At 37.9% G+C, this 25,188-nt stretch overlaps 1 protein-coding gene across 1 annotated transcript in view; it reads right to left on the bottom strand.

The window, feature by feature from the left end:
- Positions 1 to 25,188, bottom strand: part of BCAT1 (branched chain amino acid transaminase 1) — a 67,541-nt gene that overhangs the window by 34,642 nt on the left and 7,711 nt on the right. The window contains exons 3-4 of the mRNA XM_020965008.2: positions 9,898 to 10,098; positions 3,649 to 3,759 (exon numbers count right to left, since the gene is read on the bottom strand). Of these exons, the coding sequence (XP_020820667.1) occupies positions 3,649 to 3,759; positions 9,898 to 10,098 (312 nt within the window). The remainder of the gene's footprint in view (positions 1 to 3,648; positions 3,760 to 9,897; positions 10,099 to 25,188) is intronic.

The following is a 25,188-nucleotide window of genomic DNA, read 5'->3' as shown; positions in this document are numbered from 1 at the left end:
CTTGAGAGCCAGTGCTCTATCCACTATGCCACCTAGCTGCTTCTAAGAATGATTTCTTTATTAGGGTTCTCCTATATGCCAGGCATTATGATACATGCTGGAAATTTGAAACAAAAAGTGAAATAATCCCTACTCTCATGGAGCTTAGATTTTAATGGTCAACAAGTTGCATATCTATGTATACAGAATAAACATAAAGATGATATACATAAAATAGCATATGATGTCGGAGACCTCATATAAGTTTACTTTCCAATTTCATGATACTACCTAGCGCTCCCATATGCAGCCCTGAAGGCAAAGACCAGAAGCTGCTAAATGAAGTTTTCTTCTTTGGGTCCAACTACATTTTGGTTTTCTCAGGAAATATACTGAGCTAAGTTAATTAGGATTATGGATAGAACTTACTGATAAATCTAAGGAGTTCTTAATTATAGGATGAGTTCATTTCCCACAGTTTGTAGCAAAGGGATCTTCTAATTTCTCAATAAGAGGTGGAAATCCATTAACGAAGACTACTGCCTGAGATATGTTCAAGACATCTTATAATTAATTCAGCCTACTAGTAAAGAATGGCTCCAGTTCCAATATATGTCAGTTCATTTTAAAATGTTTCAGTCCACATAGGTTTGGGAAAAGTTTAAAAATAATTTAAGATTTCTAACATGTTTATTAGTATGAACAGCAATCAATTTCCTGAAAAAGCAATTACATTTTCTGAGCATCATTTTTTTCTTTTCAATACCATAGAAGTACTTCTTTTAGATTTAAACTAGCTTTTTTCTTATGCATGGATGTAGCATGTTGAGTTTGAAGGAAGCCTACAAGTTACCTGATTAAATATCTTTATTTTATATATTGGTAAAATTATGTATATAAGGCTAAGTGACTTATCCAAGATCTGACATAACTCTTCAGTGGCTGAGCCAGGAACTGAACTCTCACTTTTTGACTGTTGGTCTGGCTCTCTCTCCTTATTCACTTTCATGAACCCACTCATATACCAACACAAATACTAATCACTGAGGAAAAGGGACAATATCCATGATTTAATTGGTGTAGGGAATGGCCAAAAGAGGAAACTCCCTCCCCCAGTGCAAGTTAATTACCTCCTCTGAGTACTGGCTAAGAAATAGAGTGGTGGATCAGTGGAATGGGTTAAATATGCAAGACATAGTAGTCAATGACTATAGTAATCTATTATTTGATAAACCCAAAGACCCCAGCTTCTGGGATAAGAACCCACTCTTTGAAAAAAACTGCTGAGAGGGGCAGCTAGGTGGCGTAGTGGATAGAGTGCTGGCCCTGAAGTCAGGAGGACCTGGGTTCAAATCGGGCCTCAAACCAAACACTTGACACTTACTAGCTGTGTGACCCTGGGCAAGTCACTTAACCCCAATTGCCTAAAACCAAAAAACAAAACCAAAAAAAAAGAAAAAAAAAGAAAAAACTTCTGAGAAAACTGGAGAAAAGAGTATGGCAGAAACTAGGCATAGATCCAAATCTCTTACCACATACCAAAATAAACTCAAGATGGGTTCATGGCTTAGATATAAAGGTTGATACTATAAGCAAACTGGGAGAACAAGGAATAGTTTACCTATCAGATCTATGGAGAACAGAAGAATTCATGACCAAACAGGAGATAGAGAACATTACAAAAAGCAAAACGGATAATTTTGATTACATTAAATTGAAAAAATTTTTGCACAAACAAAGCCAATGCAACTAAGATTAGAAGGAAGGTAGAAAATTGGGAAAGAATTTTTACAACCAGTCTCTCTGATAAGGGCCTCATTTCTAAAATATATAGAGAATTAAGACAAATTTATAAGAATACAAGCCATTCCCCAATTGATAAACGGTCAAAGGATATGAACAGGCAGTTCTCAGACAAAGAAATTAAAACCATCTATAGTCATATGAAAAAATGCTCTAAATCATTATTGATTAGAGAAATGCAAATCAAAAAAGCTCTGAGGTACCCACATCACACCTATCAGATTGGCCAACATGGCAAAACAGGAAAATGATAAATGTTGGAGAAGATGTGGGAAAATTGGAACACTAATGCATTGTTGGTGGAGTTGTGAAATGATCCAACCATTTTGGAGAACAATTTGGAACTATGCCCAAAGGGCTATAAAAATGTGCATACCCTTTGATCCAGCAATAGCACTTCTAGGGCTATATCCCAAAGAGATCATACAAATGGGAAAAGGACCCACATGTACAAAAATATTCATAGCAGCTCTTTTTGTGGTGGCAAAGAATTGGAAATTGAGAGGATGCCCATCAATTGGGGAATGGCTGAGCAAGTTGTGGTATATGAATGTAATGGAATACTATTGTGCTATAAGAAATGATGAACAGGCTGACTTCAGAAAAACCTGGAAAGACTTGTATGGTCTGATGCTGAGTGAAGTGAGCAGAACCAAGAGAACTTTGTACACAATAACAGCCACATTGTGTGATGACTAATATTGATAAACTTAACCCTTCTCAGCATTACAAGGATCTAAGACATCTCCAGAGGCCTCATGATGGAAAATGCCATCCACATCCAAAGAAAGAACTATGGAAGTTGAATCATTATTATTATTTTTTCTCTTCTGTTGAGTTTTGTTTCCTCTTTCTGATGGTTCCTCCTATTGGTTTTAATTTTTACTTACAACTTCACTCATGTGAAAATATGTTTAATAGGAATGTAAATGTATAGCCTATATCAGATTGTCCACCATCTTGAGGAGGGTGGTGGGGAGAAGGGGGAGAAAAACTTTAAACTCAAAAGCATATGGAAGTGATTGTTGATAAATCAAAATAAATTAATGAAATTTAAAAAAAAAAAAACGACCTGCTCTGAAACTTCAATTCTTAGCAAGCTGTCTGGACTCCAATGTATCTTAGGGAACCCAGAGGATACTTATATATTGAGTATCCTTTTATTTCTCCCAATCCTCTTCTTTTCATTATCATTCTACACTAAAATTAATGTCTGCCTGCCAAATTCTTCTGGCATGTCTGTGTAATACTTTAGACGGTGTAGGCGTCTTGTTCTTTTGATTTGCAGGGGGGGGGGGACTAAGCAATGGAGTTAAGTGACTTGCCCAGGGTCACACAGCTAGTTAGTGTTATGTGTCTAAGGCCAGATTTGAGCTCAGGTCCTCCTGAATCAAGCGCTAGTGCTCTATCCACTGAGCCCCCTTTTCTTTCAAAAACTATAAGAAACATTAAAACTCTTACAAACTGTTTTATAATTAAGAAAAATGAGAATTTTAACTATTAAAGAAGTAGAAAGATGCCCAAGGCATTAAGAGATTAAGTGACTTAGATTTGCCTAGAATCACAAAAGGTCCTGACTTGAACCCACGTCTTCCTCCTTATAAGGTTAGTTCACTATCCACTAAGCAATACTGACTCTTATTATGCACTTACCAAATGAAATAAATTCACTTCCTGAAGGTTTTCAGTAGTCACTTTTTGAGAAAAAAGCAGGCAAGAAACAACATCCAGACTATTTAGAAACACAATTCATTTTGCTAGTTCCTTAAAATGACCCATTTCATCCAAATTCATAGAAATTTATTTCAAATAGTGTACTGAGAACTCTCCAAATAAAAAGGAACATAAACTGCTTGACTTACGTACAGGCAAAGTTATCCTTGCTGCAGATCGAAGCATCCTGTCCATGTTGAGGTTTGGTCGAAACAGACGGATTTTTTTATCTACTCCTCGATATGCCTTCATTCCTTCAAATAACTGAAGTTTAAAGACAATAGAAAATCTATTACCAATGAAAATTAGTAAAAAGAGCCCCTTATATGAAAGAACTGACTTCTTCAGGTTTCATCTTTCCTTATGTATTTAGAGTTGCCTTTGTCTTAACAAGAGAACAATTATATCTAAGTATATTGGTGTTCAGTCATTTTAATCATGTCCTACTCTTCATGACCCCATTTGGAGTTTTTTTTGGGGGGGGCTAGGCAATGGGGGTGAGTGACTTGCCCAGGGTCACACAGCTACTGAGTGTTATGTGTCTGAGGCCAAATTTGAATTCAGGTCCTCCTGAATCCAGGGCCAGTGCTCTATCCACTGTGCCACCTAGCTGCCCCTGGAGTTTTCTTTTTTTTTCTTTTTTTTTAATATAAATTTATTTATTTTTAGTTTTCAACATTCACTTCCACAAGTTTTTGAGTTCCAAATTTTCACCCCATCTCTCCCCTCCCCCACCCCAAGATGGCATGCTTTCTGAATATCCCTTCCCCTAGTCTGTCCTCTCTTCTATCTCTCTCCCCTTCTCTTATCCCCTTCCCCTTCTATTTTCCTGTAGGGCAGGATAGACTGCTGTACCCCATTTCCTGTATTTCTTATTTCCCAGTAGCATGTGAAAACATTTTTTTAAACGTGTTTTTAAAACTTTAGGTTTTAAATTTTCTCTCTTCCTCCCTCCCCACTCACCCTCATTGAAAAGGCAAGCAATTCAATATAGGTTGTACATGTGCAGTTATGCAAAACACGTCCATAGTAGACATCTTGTGAAAAACTAACTCTATTTCCCTTAATTCTATCCTGCCCTCCCATTTATTCTATTCTTTCTTTTGGCCTGGAGTTTTCTTGTCCAAGATACTAGGGTAGGTTTGCCTTTTCCTTCTCCAGCTCATTGTGCAGATGAGGAACAGAGGCAAACAGAGTTAAGTAATTTGCCTAGGGTCACACAGCTAAATGAGGCTAGATATGAAACTCTGGTCTTCCTGACTCTAGGCCAGGTCACCACTCCAGGCTCCACTGCACCAGCAGTGTTCTGTTTAAGCATAGTGTTAGCAAAAAACTTTGGCACAGGGAAAAAAGTCACTACTATTCCCATCAAATTCAAGGAGCTAAGCAGCCAGTGTGTCACTTACCTTAGTTCTACGTTCTTCCTTCCTGTCTAATGATGCTTTCATACTACAGATTCATAGATACAATACAACAATTACGATGCATTAAGTGCCTGCTACATGCCAGACCACAATGCTAGGTGGTAAAAAGACAGACAAAACCAGGTCCCTATCCTCAAGGAACAGAAAGGACCATTTAAAGGGATCAAATTTCTCACTTCACAAATAAGGGAACTGAGGTCCAGAGAGTTTCAGTAACCTGTCCAGTGTCACAGATAAAGGGTTTGAAGAAGGATGTGATTCAAGTTACCCTGACACCAGGTCCAGGGCTCTGTCCACTATGTCATGCTAACATCATCCACAAGTGGGCTTAATGAAGGTAAGAACGTGATGGAAGTTGATAATATGGATATTTATTAATAGTTCTGATGAGGAAGAATAGGCTAAAACTGTTGGCCAAAATGACATTCAAGCCTTTCATTTAGCCCTGAGCTCTCTGCTCTATGCCATTCCTCATATACACCACTAAGTCTCCCACCTCTGTGCCTCTGCACTGGCTGGCCCACATGCTTGGATTTTACTCTCTCCTAATTTCTCTACTTAACACTGTGCCTCAAGTCTATACCAGTATGCTTCTTTTACTCAAACTGAGCCACTCAGTGATGATATATGAGATCTTCAAATAACCATTTACCTAACACTCTAACAGAGACAGACAATACACACATGTGCACGCACACACGCACACACACACACACACACACACTATCTTTTGTGATAGAATGTGACCCTCATGAATGTGTTTACCAGTCAACCAAAGGATACATCAGTTCCAGCAAAAGACATTTAATCAAACAGCATAACAAAAGAGGTGACAAGAAGACTGCTTTGTGAACATGGGATACACTCCCTTACTGGTCACACCCCAGCAGGGGAGGTTACCAAGAGAAAACAGTAAACCAAGAAATATTGAGGACGCACACTTAAGAAGCACACGCGGCCAAGAAACCCACATAAAAAGGCTCATGCCAGGAACATATTTGGCCAGGACAAACATGGAGAACACACACAAAAAGGACATATGTGGACAAAGAATATGGACTACTGGGACAAATCATATATGATTGCTACAGAGTTGGTGATGTCTTCAGTAATATACTAGCACTACTCTTAAGGGTTTTTCCTGGGCACTGTGTCCTTAATATCCATTGGATTCATCCTCTCTTCTGTGCATTGATCTACTGGTGGATACTGGGCATTTCAACTGGCTTATAGCTTCTCTTTATGAGCTTCTGGACTTCATCTCTTCAGAGCTACCTACTAACCAGCTTGCTGGGGTGTAGTGATCAAAATATCTCGCCAACTATGAGCCAACACTTTCAACTTGGGGTTTGGGAAACAAAAGCTAGGTAGGCAGAATGCTCTCAAACTAAGATTAAGTATTTCCTTTTGATTGCCTGCCTTTTTTACCTTGGGTAATGTAATTTGAAATAGAGAGGGGGAATGTGTTGTAAGATCACAAGGCTTTATTTTTTTCCTCTGGAAATAAATATAGCTTACATTTAAGTGATGCTTTATAATTTATATATATATATATATATATATATATATATATTTAAAAGACAGACTTGTACTAAAGGACTCTTGCTGTGATGACTAGAGATTGCTGTGGGTCTGATTCACAAAAGAGTTATGAATTCTCTTGTTAAAGAAGAAAGACTCCCTACCAGCTGCAATTCAATAGAGAAGCAGCAAATGACAGTGATAACTAATTGCGAATGGAAGCTCATCAAAGCAAGCATCTCATAGGACAATATTAGCAGTTCTACAGAAAGCTATATGCACCAACTTAGGAGGCAAAGAAATGTTCCAACTCTGAAACAGCCATTGGTATATGTGAAATATCCACGTAACAAACATTCTCTTTGCAACTGGAATCCTAGGAATCTTTGATAAAGTCCATTTGCACATGTAGAAGGAAAAGAGTTGGGGTTTTTTCCCCCTATGTAGTCTATTTTATTATTTATGTGTGTTCCAATTTGGTCTTTAAGAGAACACAAAGGCAAAGGTTTTGACCCAAAGAAAGACTTGAAACTGCATGCAGCTTTTGGAGACCTATATTGTAAGGGCCCTAGGAATATCTGGAATAGAATTTCTCTTTCTAGCATTTCCTTCTCGTATTTGTCAGTACTGGGCAAATATGTTGGTGATAATTGGAGATTTGTTTCCTGCTATGTTACTAAAACTATGAATCATTTCAACTAGTTTTTTTTTTCCTCTGGGATTTTTTTAAGTAAACCATATTCTGAAAATTGGCATAATTTTTCCTACTCTTCTTCAAAGCTTACTTTTAAATTTATTTCTCTATGTATATTGCTATAGATGGCATTTCTAATACTATGCCAAATAATAGTAGAGAAAGAGGTAATATTTAATAATAAAGAAGGAATAATTAATCAATAAGAATCTATTAAGCACCTCCTGTATGACAGGCACTGTGCTAAGTATTAGGAATACAAAAAAGGGCAAAAACAATCTCTGCTCTTAAAAAGATCATAGACTAACGGGAGAAACAACACACAAACAGCTATGTACGAACAAGATATATAGATATAGATATAGATATAGATATAGATATAGATATAGATATAGATATAGATATAGATATAGATATAGATATAGATATAGATATAGATATAGATATAGATATAGATATAGATATAGATATATAGATATGTATGTATATAGAATATATCGGATATAATTTCAGAGGAAGGCATTAGCACTAAGGAGGATACAGAAAGAATTCTTGCAAAAGGTAAGATTTTAGCTGAGACTTAGAGGAAATCAGGGATAAAGATAATGTAGGATAGAATTCTAGCCATGGAGAACAGACAAGGACAGGTCTTAAGGATAAAACACTTACTAAATGAGAAGGTAAATGCGATAATGATCATAACAGAATATTAGTTCAACAGAAGGCAAAAGCAAAAATACTGAAAGTTCAGCAATCGACTTAAAAACCTAGGTCACGTGCTCCCACCAATATGCCCAGTATCCTTTGGGGAGAGTGGTAACATGCTTATAGAGACCTAGCAGGGAGGCACATGAATGGTAAAGCCTATGTGCTTGGGGTAACTTAAAACTCTAGACTTCATGTCTGTATACTAGTGGTCTCTTTTAGAGAAGAGCGTAAAGCCACTTGGTGTATAAGTCACTTTCCTTGCGTCCAGTTATTGAGAATTGGGCTAGAAAACCTGTTCTCCAAATATTTAGGATGGTAAATGAGACACAGAGAAGGAAGAAAATAGCATTCATTAAGTGCCTACTCTGTCTCAGATACTGTGCTAAACAATTCACAATTATTTCATTTGAGTCTCACAGCAAACCTGGGAGGTAGTACTGTTATTATGCCCATTTTATAATTGAGGAAACTGAAACAGATAAAGATGAAGTGACTTGTCCAGGGTCACATAGCTAGTAGGTATCTAAGGTCAGATTTGAACTCAGGATATAGGAGACAGAGGAAAGGAGGTAGAGAGGTATATGAAGAATTAGTTCACAAAGAAGGTAGACTTTCATAACCGGAGAAGACTCAAAGATTTATGAGTGGAGGACAGGTTCATTTATACCTTCCAGAAGAATTGGATAAATAATACCATTTTGAGAATATGGACATATGTCCATGTATGCATACACACTCCATGCACATACATACCCCGCCCAAAGGAATATGAATGGTCTGCCTAAGTAGGAAATTCATAACCTGAGGGATAATCTGCTTGTGACCTACCATACAGCCATCACCTACTGTCAAGGAGTATACATTCTATCAGAAAGACCAACATATACATGTAAAGGTAAGACAAATTATATGGAACAAATTATATGGAAAATAAATACAAGGTAATTCAGAGAATGAGGCACTAGCAGCTGTGGGAAACTGAAAAGGCCTCATGCAAGAGATATTTGAGCTGTTTTGGAAGAAACTAGGGGAAGGTAGAAGAGGAGTGTATTCTAGGCACAGAGGTAGCCTCTGCAAAGTCCCAGAGATGAGAATCAACCTGTTTCCCTTTTTCCATCCACCGTCACTGGCCTCCTCAACTTCCCATATGATTAGACTATTATTATGTTGATACATTAGGCAGCCATTCAAGATTGCCAGCAGTGAAGGTGGATCATATACAGCTGGGCAACTGAGTCTCTGAATGGACACCTCAATTCAACTACAACTGCTTGTGGGAAGGGTCCTAGTCTCCAGTTTGAGATTCCTATTAAAAGTCAAAAAAAGAAGTGGAGAATATTTTATTTCTCAATAGGCTGAAACTAAGATGTCTTGTACTAATTTCTTTTTTCACTTCCTCCCCAAACATTTGGGCAAAAATTTCTTAGCCATTCCCATTATATTCATTATTTCAGAGGAGATAATGTGTGAAAACATAATACACTCACACACACGTACACACATGCACATGCACACACACACACACACACAGCTGTGCCATAATGAGATAGGAAGGAGAAAAATTACTTTCTCAAACCCTTATGTTTATAGACTTAAACTTATGCCTGAAGAAAGACATTAAATGCTTCTTTTAACATTCATAAATATAAATGTTATTACTAGTCATAAAAGTATCCAGCTCACTTTGAAATCCAGCCATACTATTTGACTCTGATTTTTCCACAGTAGTCACAGATGGAAAGGCTAAATGACATGTAAAATGTTAATTAGTCACTTTGGGTTAGGTACATTTCTCTATGAAATTACCTTACTGTTTGCTTTCAATTATTCTTTCAGTACTCCTTTATAAACAATACAATTATCTAAAGAATATGTAATGACCTCCCTTAATCTGTCTGTAAAAAAAAAAATGACTAAGAAATTTCCCCAGTGAACATCACAAAATAAAAATGAGAAGAAAAAAAAGCCTACTGCATAAAAGCTATTTTAGGATAAGCATGCAATGCATAGAAAATAAAGCTAAATATACATGTCATAAAGGAATATATTACTTACTTCCACTGCATAGTGAAGGGCTGATGAGCCAGGATGTAATGACAGGTTCTCAAGAGGCTTAATATGAGGCTTTTCCCATCCAAAATTCAAAGACCATTCCACTGTCAACATGTGATCGGTGAAAACAGTTCCAAATACAAGATTATTTGGGTCTGGTTTTTCTTTTAAAATGGTGGCTGGTGTAATGATTAGATCTTTAGCCTAAAAGAAAAAATAAATAATTTAGGTTTTTAGCATCATCATCATCTAATTGAATTGGCTGAAAAAATCCATCAGATATGTACCTACTCTTGGCAAGTTTTATATTTTAAAAGATTAAAAAGTTTACAATTGAGCTAAGGGATAAGACAAATGTGTAGCTGTTACAGTTTAAATGCATTGTGTGTATGGATTCATGTAAAGTTCTACTTCAGTGTATCATCATAGGATAAAAGCCTATTCCAGAAAAGCATAAATTCTATAAATTTATAAGTGTATAAATTTATGAGTATAAATTATAGCAAACCAAAGTTTGTCCAACAGGTAATGATTTTTTAATCCACAGCAACTTGAGAAGGGATGCAATCTGTATCACTAAAGGAGATAACCACATCAATAAAATCATGGCTATTGAGTAAAATAGTAAGAGAAAATTGAGTCTCCTTTCTGAGGACAAGCCTAGATAATAAGTATGGAAAGGCTTAGGATCAGTAGACACTTGAGTACTAATTCTTTGGCCAAGGAACCCATGAAACAACATACAATACAAGATGGCCCTCAACTATACACATCTCAAATTGCTTCTGTCATGGCAGTGATAAAAAGGGGACAAAAACTCCTAGGAATTACATAGTTTTTGAATTCTATAAACTTAAATATCAATGTTAGTACTTTAGATGTGAAATCTTTGTCCAATGACCAGTAAGAGGACATGTTACTGGAGAAATTAAGTACTTTTAAATTCTCATAAGAAAGGAGGGAGAGAAGAAAGGGAAAGAAGGAAGGAAATACACATTAATATTATGTGTCTTTATGTGTCAGGTACTGTTCTAGGCACTCTAAAAATATTATCTCAAGGGGCAGCTAGGTGGCACAGTGGATAGAGCACTGGCCCTGAAGTCAGGAGGGCCTGAGTTCAAATCTGGCCTCAGACCAAATGCTTGACATTTACTAGCTCTGTGACCCTGGGCAAGTCATTTAATCCCAAGTGCACGCGTGCATATATATATATACACGTATACATATATATATACACACACATATACATATATATATACACACATATACATATATATATATACACGTATACATATATATATACACACACATATACATATATATACACACATATACATATATATATATATATATACACACATATATATATATATATATGTAATCTCATTTGATCCTCACAACAACCTTGGAAGATACATGCTATTGAGGTTAGATTTGAATTCATATGACTCCAGGCCCAGAATTCTATTCACTAAGCCACTTAGATGCTAATTAAAGCAGTTGAAAGACAGAAATTGTAGCTAAATGTAAAAGTGGTTCTCAAATTCTGCTAAAAAAAAACTAGAAAAGAATTTTGTAAGCTATACCATTTGTTCCATATATCTTCAGTATTGATTTTACTTAATTGTTTATTGTTGCTTTTAGTAAAATGTAGTTTCTCTACTTATCTCTTTTAATTAGACCTATTTCTGCTTTTGCTTTGTCTGACGTCATGATTGCTATCCCATTTTTTCTTCTGATGAAATATAATAGATCATGCTCCATACCTTTACCTTTATTCTCTAATTCAAGTGTGTTTATTGCAAACAACATATTATAGAATTCTGGTTTTTAATCCACTGTCATATCCACTTCTGTTTTATGAGTTCATCCCATTCACGTTCACTGTTATGATTATTATGTATTTCCTTCCATTCTATTTTTCCCTGCTTCTCTCTCTCTCTCTCTCTCTCTCTCTCTCTCTCTCTCTCTCTCTCTCTCTCTCTCTCTCTCTCTCTCAACTCAAAATTGCCCACTCTTCTATCAGCCCTGATTTTGCCCCCTTTCCTCTTACTTTCCTGTAAGGTAAGATAGATTTATATACCCAGCTCAGTATGTATTTTATTCCTGCTTTGAGCCAATTCTAATGAGAGTAAGGTTCAAGCATTGCCCACTAACCCTCATCTTTCCCTCCACTGTACACAGTAACAGCCACATTATGCTGATGACTGACTTTGATAGTCTGATCTCTTCTTGGCAATGCAAGGATCTAAGACAGCTCCAAAAGTCTCGTGATGGAAAATGCTATCCATATCCAGAGAAAGACTATGGAGTTTGAATGCAGATGGAAGCATAGTATTTGCTCCTTTTTTTCCTTCTGTTATGTTTTGTTTCTTCTTTCTTGTGGTTCCTCCTATTGGTTCTAATTCTTCTTTACAACATGACTAATGTGAAAATATATTTAATAGGAATGTATATGTAAAGCCTATATCAGATTGCATGTCATCTTGGGGAGAAAGATAAGGAGGGAGGGGGGAAAAATTTAAAACTGAAAAGCTTATGGACATGATTAATTAATTAATTAATAAACAGAAATAATTTCTTTTTGATCATGGCTTTAAGGTAGTACAATAATTCTTAAATTATCTCCCCTCAATCCATTTTCCAGGTCAGTTGTTTTTTCCAATGAGATATTTCACATTTTCTTCTATTTTTTTTATTCTCTTGATTTTGATTATTTATTGCTGTTTCATGGAATTATGTTCTTCAGTGAGCTTTTGTACCTCCTTTTCCATTTGGTCAATTCTGCAGTTTAAGGAATTCTCTTCAATGGATTTTTGTGCCTCTTTTACCAAAGTCTATTCTATTTTTTAAGGTATTATTTTCTTCAGTATTTTTTGTGCCTCCTTTACCAAATTTTTGACTATTTTTTTTCATTATTTTCTTACATCACTGTTTTCTTTTCAATTTTCCTCCAGCTCTCTTGATTTTTAAAATCCCTTTTGAGTTCTTTCAGGACTTCTTTGCTGGTCCTGAGACCAATTCACATTTTTCTTTGATTTGACTTTGTTGTCTTCTCACTTTGTGCTTTCAGTTTCCCTCTCACCACAGTAACTTTCTATGGTCAGGTTCTTTTTTTTTTTATTGCTTGCTCATTTTTTTTTCTTCTAACTTTATGTTAAAGTTGGGCTTTGCTCATAGGGTTGAGCCAGGCACTGTCCAAAAACTTCAGGTTTTCGTGTTGCTGTTTTCAGAGTTAGCTCAATGTTGGGGGAAGGGGGGGGGTCAGTTTTCAGTTCTCCCAAGGTGGTACGATCTAAAGAGAAGTGTGATCGCTGCTCCACTGGCCTATGCTCTGGTCCATGTATGACCACAAGCACTCTTTTTCACCCTGGAACTGTGACCAGGGCTCCTGTTCCTGCTAGTGCTTCTCATTTCTCTGGTACTGTCACCTAGAACTGTGTGTTTGGGCAATGCAACAGAGTCCTGCACCCAGGGCCAGTAAATGGTCCCCTGTAATCTCTTCTGACCAGTTGTCCATCCACTTTACTGTCTTTGGGCTAAGAGCTCCAGAATCTGAATACACAGATTCAGCCACCCCCTCCCTCAGGCCTGGTTATGTGGCCTATGCCGGGTTGGCCTGCCTTAGACTGCCATCCATTCTCAACCCAGTGAGACAGATCTTTCCTACTGACCTAACTGTCTCACCCCCACTCTTTAGTCAGTTCTGCCATTCCCAGAATCCTATTTGAGGTATTATTTTAAAGTTATTTGGAAGAGAATTTGGGTGTAAAAAATTTTGACACTACTTCATTGTCTATGGTATCTCTTAGCAAAATGTAGTGTCTCTGATTATCTCTTTTAATTAGGTCTATTTTTTGCTTTTGCTTTGTCTGAGGTCACTCAGGTTTGCTACCCCTGCTTTTTTCTTCAGCTGAAGCATAACAGATTCTGCTCCAGCCCCTTATTCTCACTCTGTGTGTTTCTATTTCCTTTGTCTCTTGTAAACAAGATATTATTAGATTCTAGTTTCTAATCCATTTTGCTATCCATTTCAATTTTATGAGTAATCTCATCCCATTCACAGTAAAGCTTACTAACTGTGCACTGCCCTAAATCCCATTTTCTTCTATTTACACTTCTCTCTCATTATCTTGTCCCTTCCCAAAAGTCTGTTTTGCTTCTGACTTGTCTCCCTTAATCAGTCCTCCCTTTTACTATACCCCCTCATATTACTTATCTCCTTCCCCTCTTATTTCCCTTTTGAGTCAGATTTCTATGCCCAACTGAGTATGTATATATATATTCTCTCTTTGAACCAATTACTATAAGAATGAGGTTCAAGCTTTGCCCACCACTCCATTTCCCCCTCCACTGCAAAAGCACCTCCTTGCGTACCTTTTATGTGAGAAAATTTTCCCCATTCCACCTCTACCTTCCCCCTTCTCCCAATGCATCCTTCTTTTTCATGCCTTCATACTTGACTCACACCCACGCCCTTTATCTAAGTAGAGGCATTCTACTTGCCCTGATAATTAGATAAAGTTCTTGGGAGTTACAAGTATCAGCTTCCCAATGTAGGAATGTAAACAGTTTAAGCTTATCAAATCCCTTATATTTCTCTTACACATTTACTTTTTTATGCTTCCCTTGAATTTTGTGTTTCAATGAAAAATTCAGCTCTCATCATTTTATCAGGAATACTTAAAAGTTCTCTATTTCATTAAATGAGCATTTTTCCCCCTCAAGAACTATATTCAGTTTTGCTAGGTAGGTTATTCTTAATTGTAATCCTAGCTCCTTAGCCTTCTGGGATATCACATTCCAACCTTTTAGCTTTTTTAACATTGCATCATTCTCATTTCTTTCCCCATTTTTTCCTCTACCACTCTTGTCTCTTTAACTCTTCCAGGAATTCTTGTTGGGCTCGAGACCAAAAAAGCATTTTTCTTTGAGACTTTGTAGCTCTTTTCATATTGTTCGTCTTCTAAGTTCATGTCTTGGTCTTTTCTGCCAAGGTAGTAGCCTTTTATGGTCAAGTTGTTGTTGTTGTTATTGTTGTTCGCTCATTTTCCCAGCCTATTTCTTGACTTTGAACTTTATGCTAAAACGGGACTCCGCTACTCACCTAGAAGTGGGGAGGCACTGTCCCAAGCATCAGGCTTTTTTCATGCTGCTGTTTTCAGAGCTAGTTCCAGGAGTCTGCAATTTTTCCTTGCTTCCAAAGTTGTGTGGTCATTGCTCTCTCTAGTTTTTACTTGGGAAGTTCCTTGCAGCCACAAGCTCTACAGCTCCTCTTGGCCTTGGAACCTTGACCAAGTCCCTGGCTGTCCCTCAGATGCGAGCTCTAGTGCTCCTCTCTGCCTTAGTATTGCAGCCAGAGGCTCCTTCCCCTTTGTGATTGACCCCAAGCACTCCTCTTGGTGATTAAGTGCAACACCTACCTGTATATGGGCAACAGCATTACCAATCAGTGCAAGCTGCTCCCAGTGCCCCCAAAGTTTCCCCTGTAATCTTTCTGACCACTTATCTAAGCACCTTACTTTTTTTAGGCTGAGAGCTCCCAAAACTGCTACTGATGTTCATTCAGCTGCCTGCAAGGCCCACCACTAGAGCTGCAAGCCTTGACCCTAGCGTCATATACCTTTCCCATCAACCTCCCAAACTGTCTAATACTGGAAAAATGTTCACCCTGACCTTTTGTTGACTATCCTGCTCAAAATTTGATTTTTGGCATTATTTTAAAGTTGTTTGGAGGGCAATGTTGAGAGAGTTCAGCTGGATTGCTCTGCCATCCACTCTACCATCTCAGTTCCCAATCTCTAATTTGTTTTCATTACACAATGGAATGTTGCCTTTGTTTCTAAAAGCTCACTGTAATCACTTAGGACTGAAGAGATTACATTGTCAAAGCACCTCAGATCATAGCAAGTGGTCCTATAGAATAGTACCACCAAAACAAATTTTTCTCACTACAAAACATTCTCATGCCTATAGATTCATTCACTTTTTTGTGTATGTGTCATATACTTTCTTGACTACTTATTCAGAATCTTGGGCAATATCCACAATATAGTACCTTCAATTTTCCTCAGTGATTTCAAATAAAATGCAAATATCTCAGAAAGGCATTGTGGATGAAGTAATCGACAGGTGACTAGAGTCAGGAAGACCTGAGTTCAAGTATTTTCTCTAACATATTCTAGCAGGGGAACCATAAACGTATCACCTGTTTATTCTACAAGGTGAGGAGCAGCATCAGAGGAGGAAGTTTCCTACCCCAGGGAGTGTTCCCCATACCAATAAAATTGCAAATCTGTACCCAAGCAAATGAACAAAAAGTAGATATCTAATGACAGTCCTTTGAAATAAACTTACACTCATTTTAAAATGCATTTTCTAATCATAAAACTACCTCTTGTAAAGTTGAAAATGTTAGCTGATTAAACTGATATAAATGCAAGTGACTGTAGCAATGCATGTATAGTCTTCTACATGTGCAATCACTGTGATAACAATAATTTTAATTCACATGAGAGTGAATAAAAGGTTTAATTCACATATTCATTCAACACTTGCTCTTTACACTAATATAGATGACAAGCAAAACAGGGTGAGATTCAGTATAGATCTGAGGGAGGATTTTGTGATGAAAATCCCTATTCACTTCACATTTAACACAAGTCAGTGAACTGCAACTTGCTAACAATAAAAATGCCTTCAGAACAATGCTGAAATGAAATAGATTTGAAAAAGTGCTCAAGGAGAAAAGGGCCTGTCTTTATAGCCATGAAGGTCTTCCTGTAGTTAACAATATTAGAGAAAAACAAAAATTCTAATGATGGTTCAATACATAATGAGGAAGTCAATATTCCTCAGAAAAAAACAAGAACAAAGAAACATAATAAAGACTGTATGTTCACCTTAGGCAAATGTTTACCAGTAAGCTGCATAATAATAATGACACCCTGTTAAAAGATACCTGACTGCACTTTCATTTATTAATTTATTTTTAAAGAATCATGATTCTTTATTGACTCCTGTGGAACTTTTTGTTCTAATTCACTTCTCCCAGAAATTTAGTTAAAAATATATTTTTGAAATATACAGACCTTGCATTTTCATAAAAAGTCTAATTTTCTCTTTTTTTTGTTTTTATTTTTGTTTTTGTTTTTGCTAGGCAATGGGGTTAAGTGACTTTCCCAGGGTCACACAGCTATTACGTGTTACGTGTCTGAGGCCGGATTTGAACTCAGGTCCTCCTGAATACAGGGCCGGTACTCTACCCACTGTGCCACCTAGCTGCCCCTAATTTTCTCTTAACAGATCAGTTTGATATTCACCCTAGAGTATTTAATTTTAAATTAAGAAGCATTTATTGTTTTCTCCTTCCCAAGTCTGTCCATTCCCTTCAGACACTTTACTGATGTAAATCTCATCAGATCCTCACAATGACATTTGATGGCAAGCACTGCAAGTATTTACTATTTCAGTCCTTCAATGGATCCAGCATCTCATCGATGTTCATATTCCCTCTATGAATGTGCTTTGCAACCAATCCATGACTTCTCTGCAACAATACTCCAAGTATTATCAATCAAGCATTCAACAAATATTCATAAAAAGTCTACTATGTGGCAAGCAGTATGCTAGGTATTCAGGATACAAGTAAAAGAATGAAAAATAGTTTTTCACAAGGAAATTCCTTTCTAATGAGAGAAACGGAAGAAAGGAGGGAAGGAAAAAGGGAGGGAAGGAAGGAAAGAAGGAAGGAAAAAGGGAGGGAGGGAAGGAAAGAAGGAGGGAGGGAAGAAAGAAGAGAGGGAAGGAAGGAATTTTATATTATATGTATACAAATGTATTTATATAAAGTAAATAAATGTAAATACACAGAGTAGTTAAATACAAGGTACTTTAGGAGGAAGAGACTAGCATTGGGGTGAAACAGAAAATACTTTACACAGAAAATGGTGTTTGAGCTACACCTTAAAGGAAGAAAGAGACTGTAAGTTAGGTTTAAGGAGAGAGCACATTTCAGGCACGTAGTACAGCCAGTGCAAAAGCAAAGAGATGAGAGATGGAATATTATGCATGAGGAACAAAGAGAAGGCTAGTTTGAGTGGATTCCAGTGCACTAGAGGAGGATTAATGTCCAATGCCTCTGTAAAGTTAGGTTGGGGTCAAGCTGGGTTGGGCTTTAAAAGCTACACAGAGGAATTTTTATTTTATCCTCTAGGCAACAGGATGTCCTTGGAGTTGACTAAGTGAGGAATCCCATGGTCAAACTATACTTAAAGAGATTTTCTTTGGCAGAAGTCTAGGATGGACTACAGTAATGAGACATGTGAGGCAGGGAAACCAGTTGAGAGACTGTGGCAATAATCAAGGTGAGAGGTGAAGGTGGCTAAGTAGAGAAAATGGATTAGAAATGAAAAATGTGAAAGTATAAACGGCAAGATTTGGTAATTGGTTGGTTATATGGAATAAGAGGGACAGTATTAAGACATTGTGAAAGTCCTGGGTGGGCCTCTAGGTGGCACAGTGGATAGAGCACCAGACCTGAAGTCAGGAGGATCTGAGTTCAAATCCAGCCTCAGACACATAACACTTGCTAGCTGTGAGACTCTGGGCAAGTCACTTAACTCCAATTGCCTCACCCAAAAAAAAGTCCTTTGGATAGCAAGGAGATCGAATCAGTCAATATTTAAAGAAATTAATTCAGACTATTCATTGAAAGGACAAATGTTAAAGCTGAAACTTAAATACTTTGGCCACATAATGAAAAGATAGACTCATTGGAAAAGACCCAATGTTGGGAACTATTGAAGGCAAAAATGAAAAGAGGATGGCAAAGGATGAGCTGGATAGTTAGTATCATGAACTTGGACACAGACTTCTGGACCTAGTGGAAGATAGAAGGGCCAGGAGTGCTATGGTCCATGAGGTCAAGGAATTGGACACTACTGCATGACTGAACAACAACAAAAAGCTTCATGTATCAGAAATCAGGGTAATCACCACTGAGGGGCTGAAAGCAGCCTGTAACACATGGAAATAAAAACCATTTACTTAGCATGGTGTCAGTGGAAGTAAATTACATATTGCTAAACTAATCCTCCCTCCCCAGGTACAAGAATGACTTAGAGGCAAGGTCAGCTGCAAGATGAGGTTTTACAAGTAGAGACACTGACCAAGAAAATGGGAAATGATCTATTCATTCACGTGTAACTCATAAAAACTGAAAACATTAGCATGCACATATAGGCACCAGCACAGCTCCTCTGCCTTACCCTCATGCTTTTAGGTAAAGCTTCTGAGAAACAACACAAGGCAAGAAAAGAAGCCAGACCATTAGAAGAATGAAAACTGTAAGCTTGGAAAACCTTTTGGCACCAAGGATCATAGAAGAGTTAAACATCAGTGGAGAAGCCACCCAGAGATGATGAGACCCTGGAAAAAAGCAACATTTTGAGAGGGCAATTCACTGAAGAAACATCAATCCTCCTCCATCTTTGCTGGAGCCCCACTAAGTTTACTACCGTTAAGTCACAGGCTTTCTACAAGTCCCTGGAGAGAAACCGTTTTTCAGCTTTCTATGGGTTGGATGTGAATTCTTTCTTTCTTTCTTTCTTTTTTTTTTTTTACTATATATCTAAAACCTATTCTTTGTTTTTGAAGCCTGGTGAGTTTGAAGGCTTACAAAGAGAGCTGCTAAACCAGGGAAGTATCTGGTACTACAGTTCCTAGGTTCCACATGGGTGGGAGTAGCAGGCCAGATAAATGACTTTCAAAAAAATGTACCTAGAGATGGACTCAAAATGCAAAATAAGATGGACGTTTTGGAACATAATCAATGTAGGAATTTGTTTACCTATGTTGTTACAAGGATTCTGCTAGTCTTGTTTTTTGCAATGTGAGGGTGGGTGGGAGAAAGGAGAAGCTAGAGATAAGATTTCCAAAAAAAGAAAAGAGGGTCCTTGCAACAAGAATATGAGGAAGGTCAGAAGGAATCAGATAAGCAGGATTGACAGCTTTTAAAATTACATACTGTATTTATTATGAACTTTAAAATAAAAGCAAGCTGTACATAATAGAAATTTGCATGTACAATCCTCTTTTGCTATTCCACTATGTATATAGAAATGTTTGTTTTATTTGATGTTTATTCAGTTTAGAATTTTTTTAGTACAAGAAAAAACATTTTTTTTAAGTACACCTAGGCCTATCCTATTAGGAATGAGGTCCTGGAACAAGAGTTGCAATAATGGACCTAATAATACCCCATCTGCTTTTATTGATAGTTTTCCTTTATTCTGACATAGCAGGTACATCTCAATGAATACCCCACCACCACCAAAACCAAAGTACATTGCTCCTAAACAGTTAAATAAAACTACCTAAAATCTGCCAAATTGTGATTCATGAACAATATGCAACATTACTACACTAGAAGAAATGACCAATGTCTTCTGATGCAAAGTACAGGAAATAAAAACCAGGACATGTATATTTATAATGACTATAGCAACGTAAATGAAAAGAACAGTAACACTAAACTTGTATAATTACAATGGCCAAGCTTAGCCATGGAAAACAGATGAGAAGTTGCTTCTTTCTCACTTCACAGAAGAAGTTGAGAACTATGGGTAGGGAATGTTGCACATGCTATTAGTAACAGACAATGTTTTGGTTAGTGTGGCCATGGGACGACAGATACTGATGCACTGTTAGAGCTGTGAAATTATCCACTATTCTGAACAATCATTTGGAACTACACTCAAAGTCATTAAAATGTTCATAACCTTTGACCCAGTGTTATTATTATGCACATATTCCAGAGGGGTCAAATACATGAAGGGCCCCTTATGTGGCAAAACTTACATTGGTCTCAGAAAATGAGGGATCAGGGATTCTAGGGCAGAATGTTATTTTCTCAATCAAGGTCACAATATTGATTGGTTTTGCTTACTTGTATTTGTGTTACAAGCTCCCTTCAGTTCTGGAGATGAAGGAGGAGTGTCTAGAGAAATGTACGTAAAAGATATCAACAAAATATTTTCTTAACATATTAAGTAACAGAAATCATCAGCTAGGTAGCACAGTGGTTAGAGAGCTGGGCCTGGAGTCAGGAAGACCCTAGTTCAAACCCAGCCACAGACACTAGCTGTGTGACCCTGGGAAAGTTACTTAACCCTGTTTGCCTTAGTTTCCTCATCTGCAAAATGAGCTGGGAGAAGGAAACAGCAAATCACTCCAGTATCTCTGCCAAGAAAATAACAATGGAAATCATCTATGTTGTCTTTTTATAATATTCTCTATGTCATGACTGGTAGTAACTCCTATCTGTAAATATGAGAAATGTGACTGCCCATTTTCCTGATTTTTATACCTAATTTCTACACTTGTTGTATATAGTATAAGATGCTAATCTAATCTCTGTGCCTGCAATCTAGTTTTCCCAACAGTTTCTGTACTAAAGCTCCTATAATAGAGGCCTTTCTGAAATAGTCTATTTTCTCTTCCAGAGGTATATCTGATGTCAGTCTTATTCTTGCCTTCTGTTCCAACAGACTGTTTCCAAACTTCTCTTTTCAATCTACCAACACTATCACCTCATCTTCCCTCTAAACAGAGCACCTCATCTCACACTTCACTGAAAAAGTCTGAACCATCTGTCCAAGTTCTCTCTCCTTCCCAATCCAACACTTTCAGGCATCTTGACATCCTCCTACACCCTGTCCTTTGCTGTTGTTAGTCCTTCATGTTTGAAGAGGACCGGTGACATGACAGGTCTTGACTTGCCTATGAATAGGACTTAAGTGAGGCAGAGTTGCACAAAGCCATCAGCCTGGCTGTCTTCCAGAGTCATTAAAGTCCAGTGGCAAGACAAAAGTCAAGGCAATGCAGTCAAGGGATGCAATGAATGACCTTGGCGTCTCTGATGTCTGACCAGACTCTATTTGCTTCACAGTGTCTGCTTCAGTTGCCTTCATGAGGGTTGGAACAGCTATTCTCATCTGTCTATCCACTGGGGGAAATCTTCACCTGCTTGGGGTAGACATCCCCCTATCCTCCTTTGCTCCAGTTTCAGAGGACGTGGCCCTTATCTTTGCCAATGCTATTCCTTCTATTTGTGTCATCCCTTCCCCTCTCTCTTTATCATCTCTCACTCCTAATGGCTGACAGCTCCTTACCCACTGGTTCTTTCCCTGCTGCCCAGATCTCCCTCACTTTTAAAGAAAGGAAAAACTATCACTTGATACTATCATAATTCTCAAGCTTGATTTTTTTTGTTTTGGTTTTTTTAAACTTTCTGCCTTTTCACATCTAAATTGCTATAAAAAGATGTCTCCATTTCTTCACCTCCCATTCACCTGTCCTGAAAGTTCACTGAAACAGCTCTCCAAGATCACCAGTGATCTCTCTGTTGGTATATTTCAGGTCTTTTATTGCTCCACATCCTTCTTGACTCTAAAGCACATGTTGCTGATCAGCCCCACTTCTGAACACTCTCTCCTCCCTCAGCTTCAATGTGACATTTATTATGGTTCTCTTCCTGCCTGTCAAACCTTCCTCTGCAAATTCATCATCCGTGTGCTGCCTCCATGCATGGCTATGTCACAGAGTTCCAGCAATTCTACCACCTCAACATCTCTCATCTTTTTTCCTTTTTCCAACTCACACCACAAGTACTTGAGTCCCGGTACTCATCATCTTTCCCTGGACTTGTTGTAATAGCCTCCTAAACAGTCTCTTTACATTTGTCTCTCCCCTATACAGCTGCCAAGTTCATATTCCTCTCTACTACACCAAGGCCAAAATACTCTTGAATTCTAAAGCCCTCCACAATCTTGCTCCAGACTATGCATCCAACCTGATTACACTTTGCAAGTCCTCACCTCATACACTCTGCACTTCTTGCCCACTTGCTCCCCATACAGGACATTCTATCCCCACCTTCTTGCTTATTTTTTTTTAATAGACTGAGCCTTGAGCCTGAAATGTTCTCCCTTCTCATTTCCACCTCTTAGAACTCTATCCTATATCCTCTATGTACTTATCTGGGAGCATAATATATCCCTCTAGGAGAATGCTCTCCTTAAAAGCAGAGTCTGCCTTTTAAATTTATAATCACATCTAGCATATGGCAGGCAAAAATGCTTGCTAATTGATTGTACTGGGGCCTCTTTTTTTTTTTGCTTCTTCATTTCTTCCCCATGAGGATTCTTTACTGCTTTGGAGACAGCAGGGGGCGGGGGGGAGAGGGGAAGGAGGGGGTAACATTCTTTTTATTTTCTTTGACATAGCTGTTGCTATTCTGAGAAGATAAGGCAGGCTAGACTTGTTAATGACTCATTCAGCCATCTTACTGGAATTCTTGGGGTGTCACACTTTAGTTGCAACATTGACTGCCCAGAACTTGAACAAAGGAGGACAACCAGGATTATGAGGGGGCTTTAAATCCCCTTGAAGGGAATGAGGATATTCAAACCTAAATTCAGGAGGAATATGTAAACTGGCCTCAAGTATTTGAATGATTGTTATGTGGGAGAAAAATTGGACTTTTGCTATTTGGTCTAAAGTGTAAAATTAGAAACACCGGGAAGTTCTAGAAAGGCAAATCTGGACTTAGAAATTTAGAAAAACTTCCTAATAATTAGAGCTATCAGAAAGTGGCATAAGCTGCTTTGGGGGAGCTCCTAAAGTCGTTTCTAAGTACTAAAGACCCTTGGGCAAAAAAGATGGGTGACAATTCATGAGGGATTTTATAAATAGAATTTATGCTTCAGATCAGATAGTTGGATTTTGTGGCCCGTTTTCTAGCTCTAAGATGTGTAAAAAATTTATAGGTAGATGAGGGGGACAAAGAAAGGAAGCAAAGAGATTTCTATGCACAGGAAAAGACATAAGAACACAGCGGAAGCAAGAGCAGGATATGTCTGCTTAAAAATGAGTTAATATGTAAGGATATTCTACTATGTTCATAAACTATGTTCATAAACCAAAACCAAAGACATCATCTGACCTGGGGTTTTACAACGGGGTGGGCTCCTCCAGCGTAAATTAGGGAGATAACAGGGCAGAACAAGAAATGAGTAGCTCCTATTTCAGGGTTAGAAGATGGAGAAAGGAATTCCTCTTTAGGACTACAGAAGCTGATTTGCCTCTTCTTCGCAACAAAAAACAGACGATGGAGGGGAGTATAATAATCTGATGAGTAACAGCTGCCCTTGTCTATCTCTCAAAAGCTAAGTGCCTTTGTGCTGCCCTTTGGCTACCCAGAGGCCCCACAATATCATAAGCCAGCCAAGCATTCTGACCCCATCTTTAATTGACTTCTGCTCTTTCCCCTCACCCCTTCAACCACATAAAACAACCATATCTTCAGTACATCTCAATATTTATTGTTTTGATCAGCTCATTTCCCCAAAATTTCTCATGAAGTTTCTGACACTAAAGGGTAGATGTGTCTTGGGTACATGTGTTTTGGGACACAGACTGCCTTTCTTCCTGCTACCTCCCAAAGCTGGCCTTACAGGATAACTAAGATATGGGGTTTTACAGGGATGCATATTCAATGGGTCAACAGTGTGATATGGCAGCCACTAATGGAATCTTAGGCTGCATCTTTAGAGGCATAATGTCCTGAACCAGGGAGAAACAAGCTTTCCACTGTACTCTGTACTGGACAGACCACATTGGAAACACTGTGTTCTGTTCTAGGCACCCCATTTTAATGTCAAGACACTGACCAGTTGAAGCAAATCCAGAGAGGAGCAACCCAGAAGACTAGGACCACAGCCTGTGAGAATTTGTTGATGTCTGGACAAGACAAGATTTAGGTGAGACAGATAACTATCTTCAAGTATCTGACAGGTTGTCCAATGGGAGAAGTATTTCAATTATTGCGCTAATTGGTCCCAGGGGGCAGAACTAGAAACAATGGGCAGCAATCACAGAAAGGCAGATTTCAGCTCAATTCTGGGAATAAGTAAGAACTTCCTAACAATAAAAGCTGCCCTAAAGTGACTGTCAAACTCAAAAAAAGGCTGTCCAAGTGACCATATCTGGAATTCTCTCTACTCATCTCCATCTTATAGCTTCCCTGGCTGCCTTCAAGTCTCAGCTAAAATACTACGTTCTGCAAAAAGCCTTTCCCAATTCCTTTCATCCTGGCTAGGGCCTTCTCTCTGGTGATTATCTCCAATTTATTCTGTATATATCTTGTTCGTACATAGTTATTTGCACATTGTATCCCCCATTAGACTGTTGGATCTTTGAGAGCAGGGACTGAGTTTTTGCCTCTCTTTGTAT

Source organism: Phascolarctos cinereus, unplaced genomic scaffold, assembly GCF_003287225.1.
Source record: "Phascolarctos cinereus isolate Bilbo 61053 unplaced genomic scaffold, phaCin_HiC Scaffold_1;HRSCAF=81, whole genome shotgun sequence".
NCBI classification, from domain to species: domain Eukaryota; kingdom Metazoa; phylum Chordata; class Mammalia; order Diprotodontia; family Phascolarctidae; genus Phascolarctos; species Phascolarctos cinereus.
This window is presented reverse-complemented; position numbering and strand designations above follow the sequence as displayed.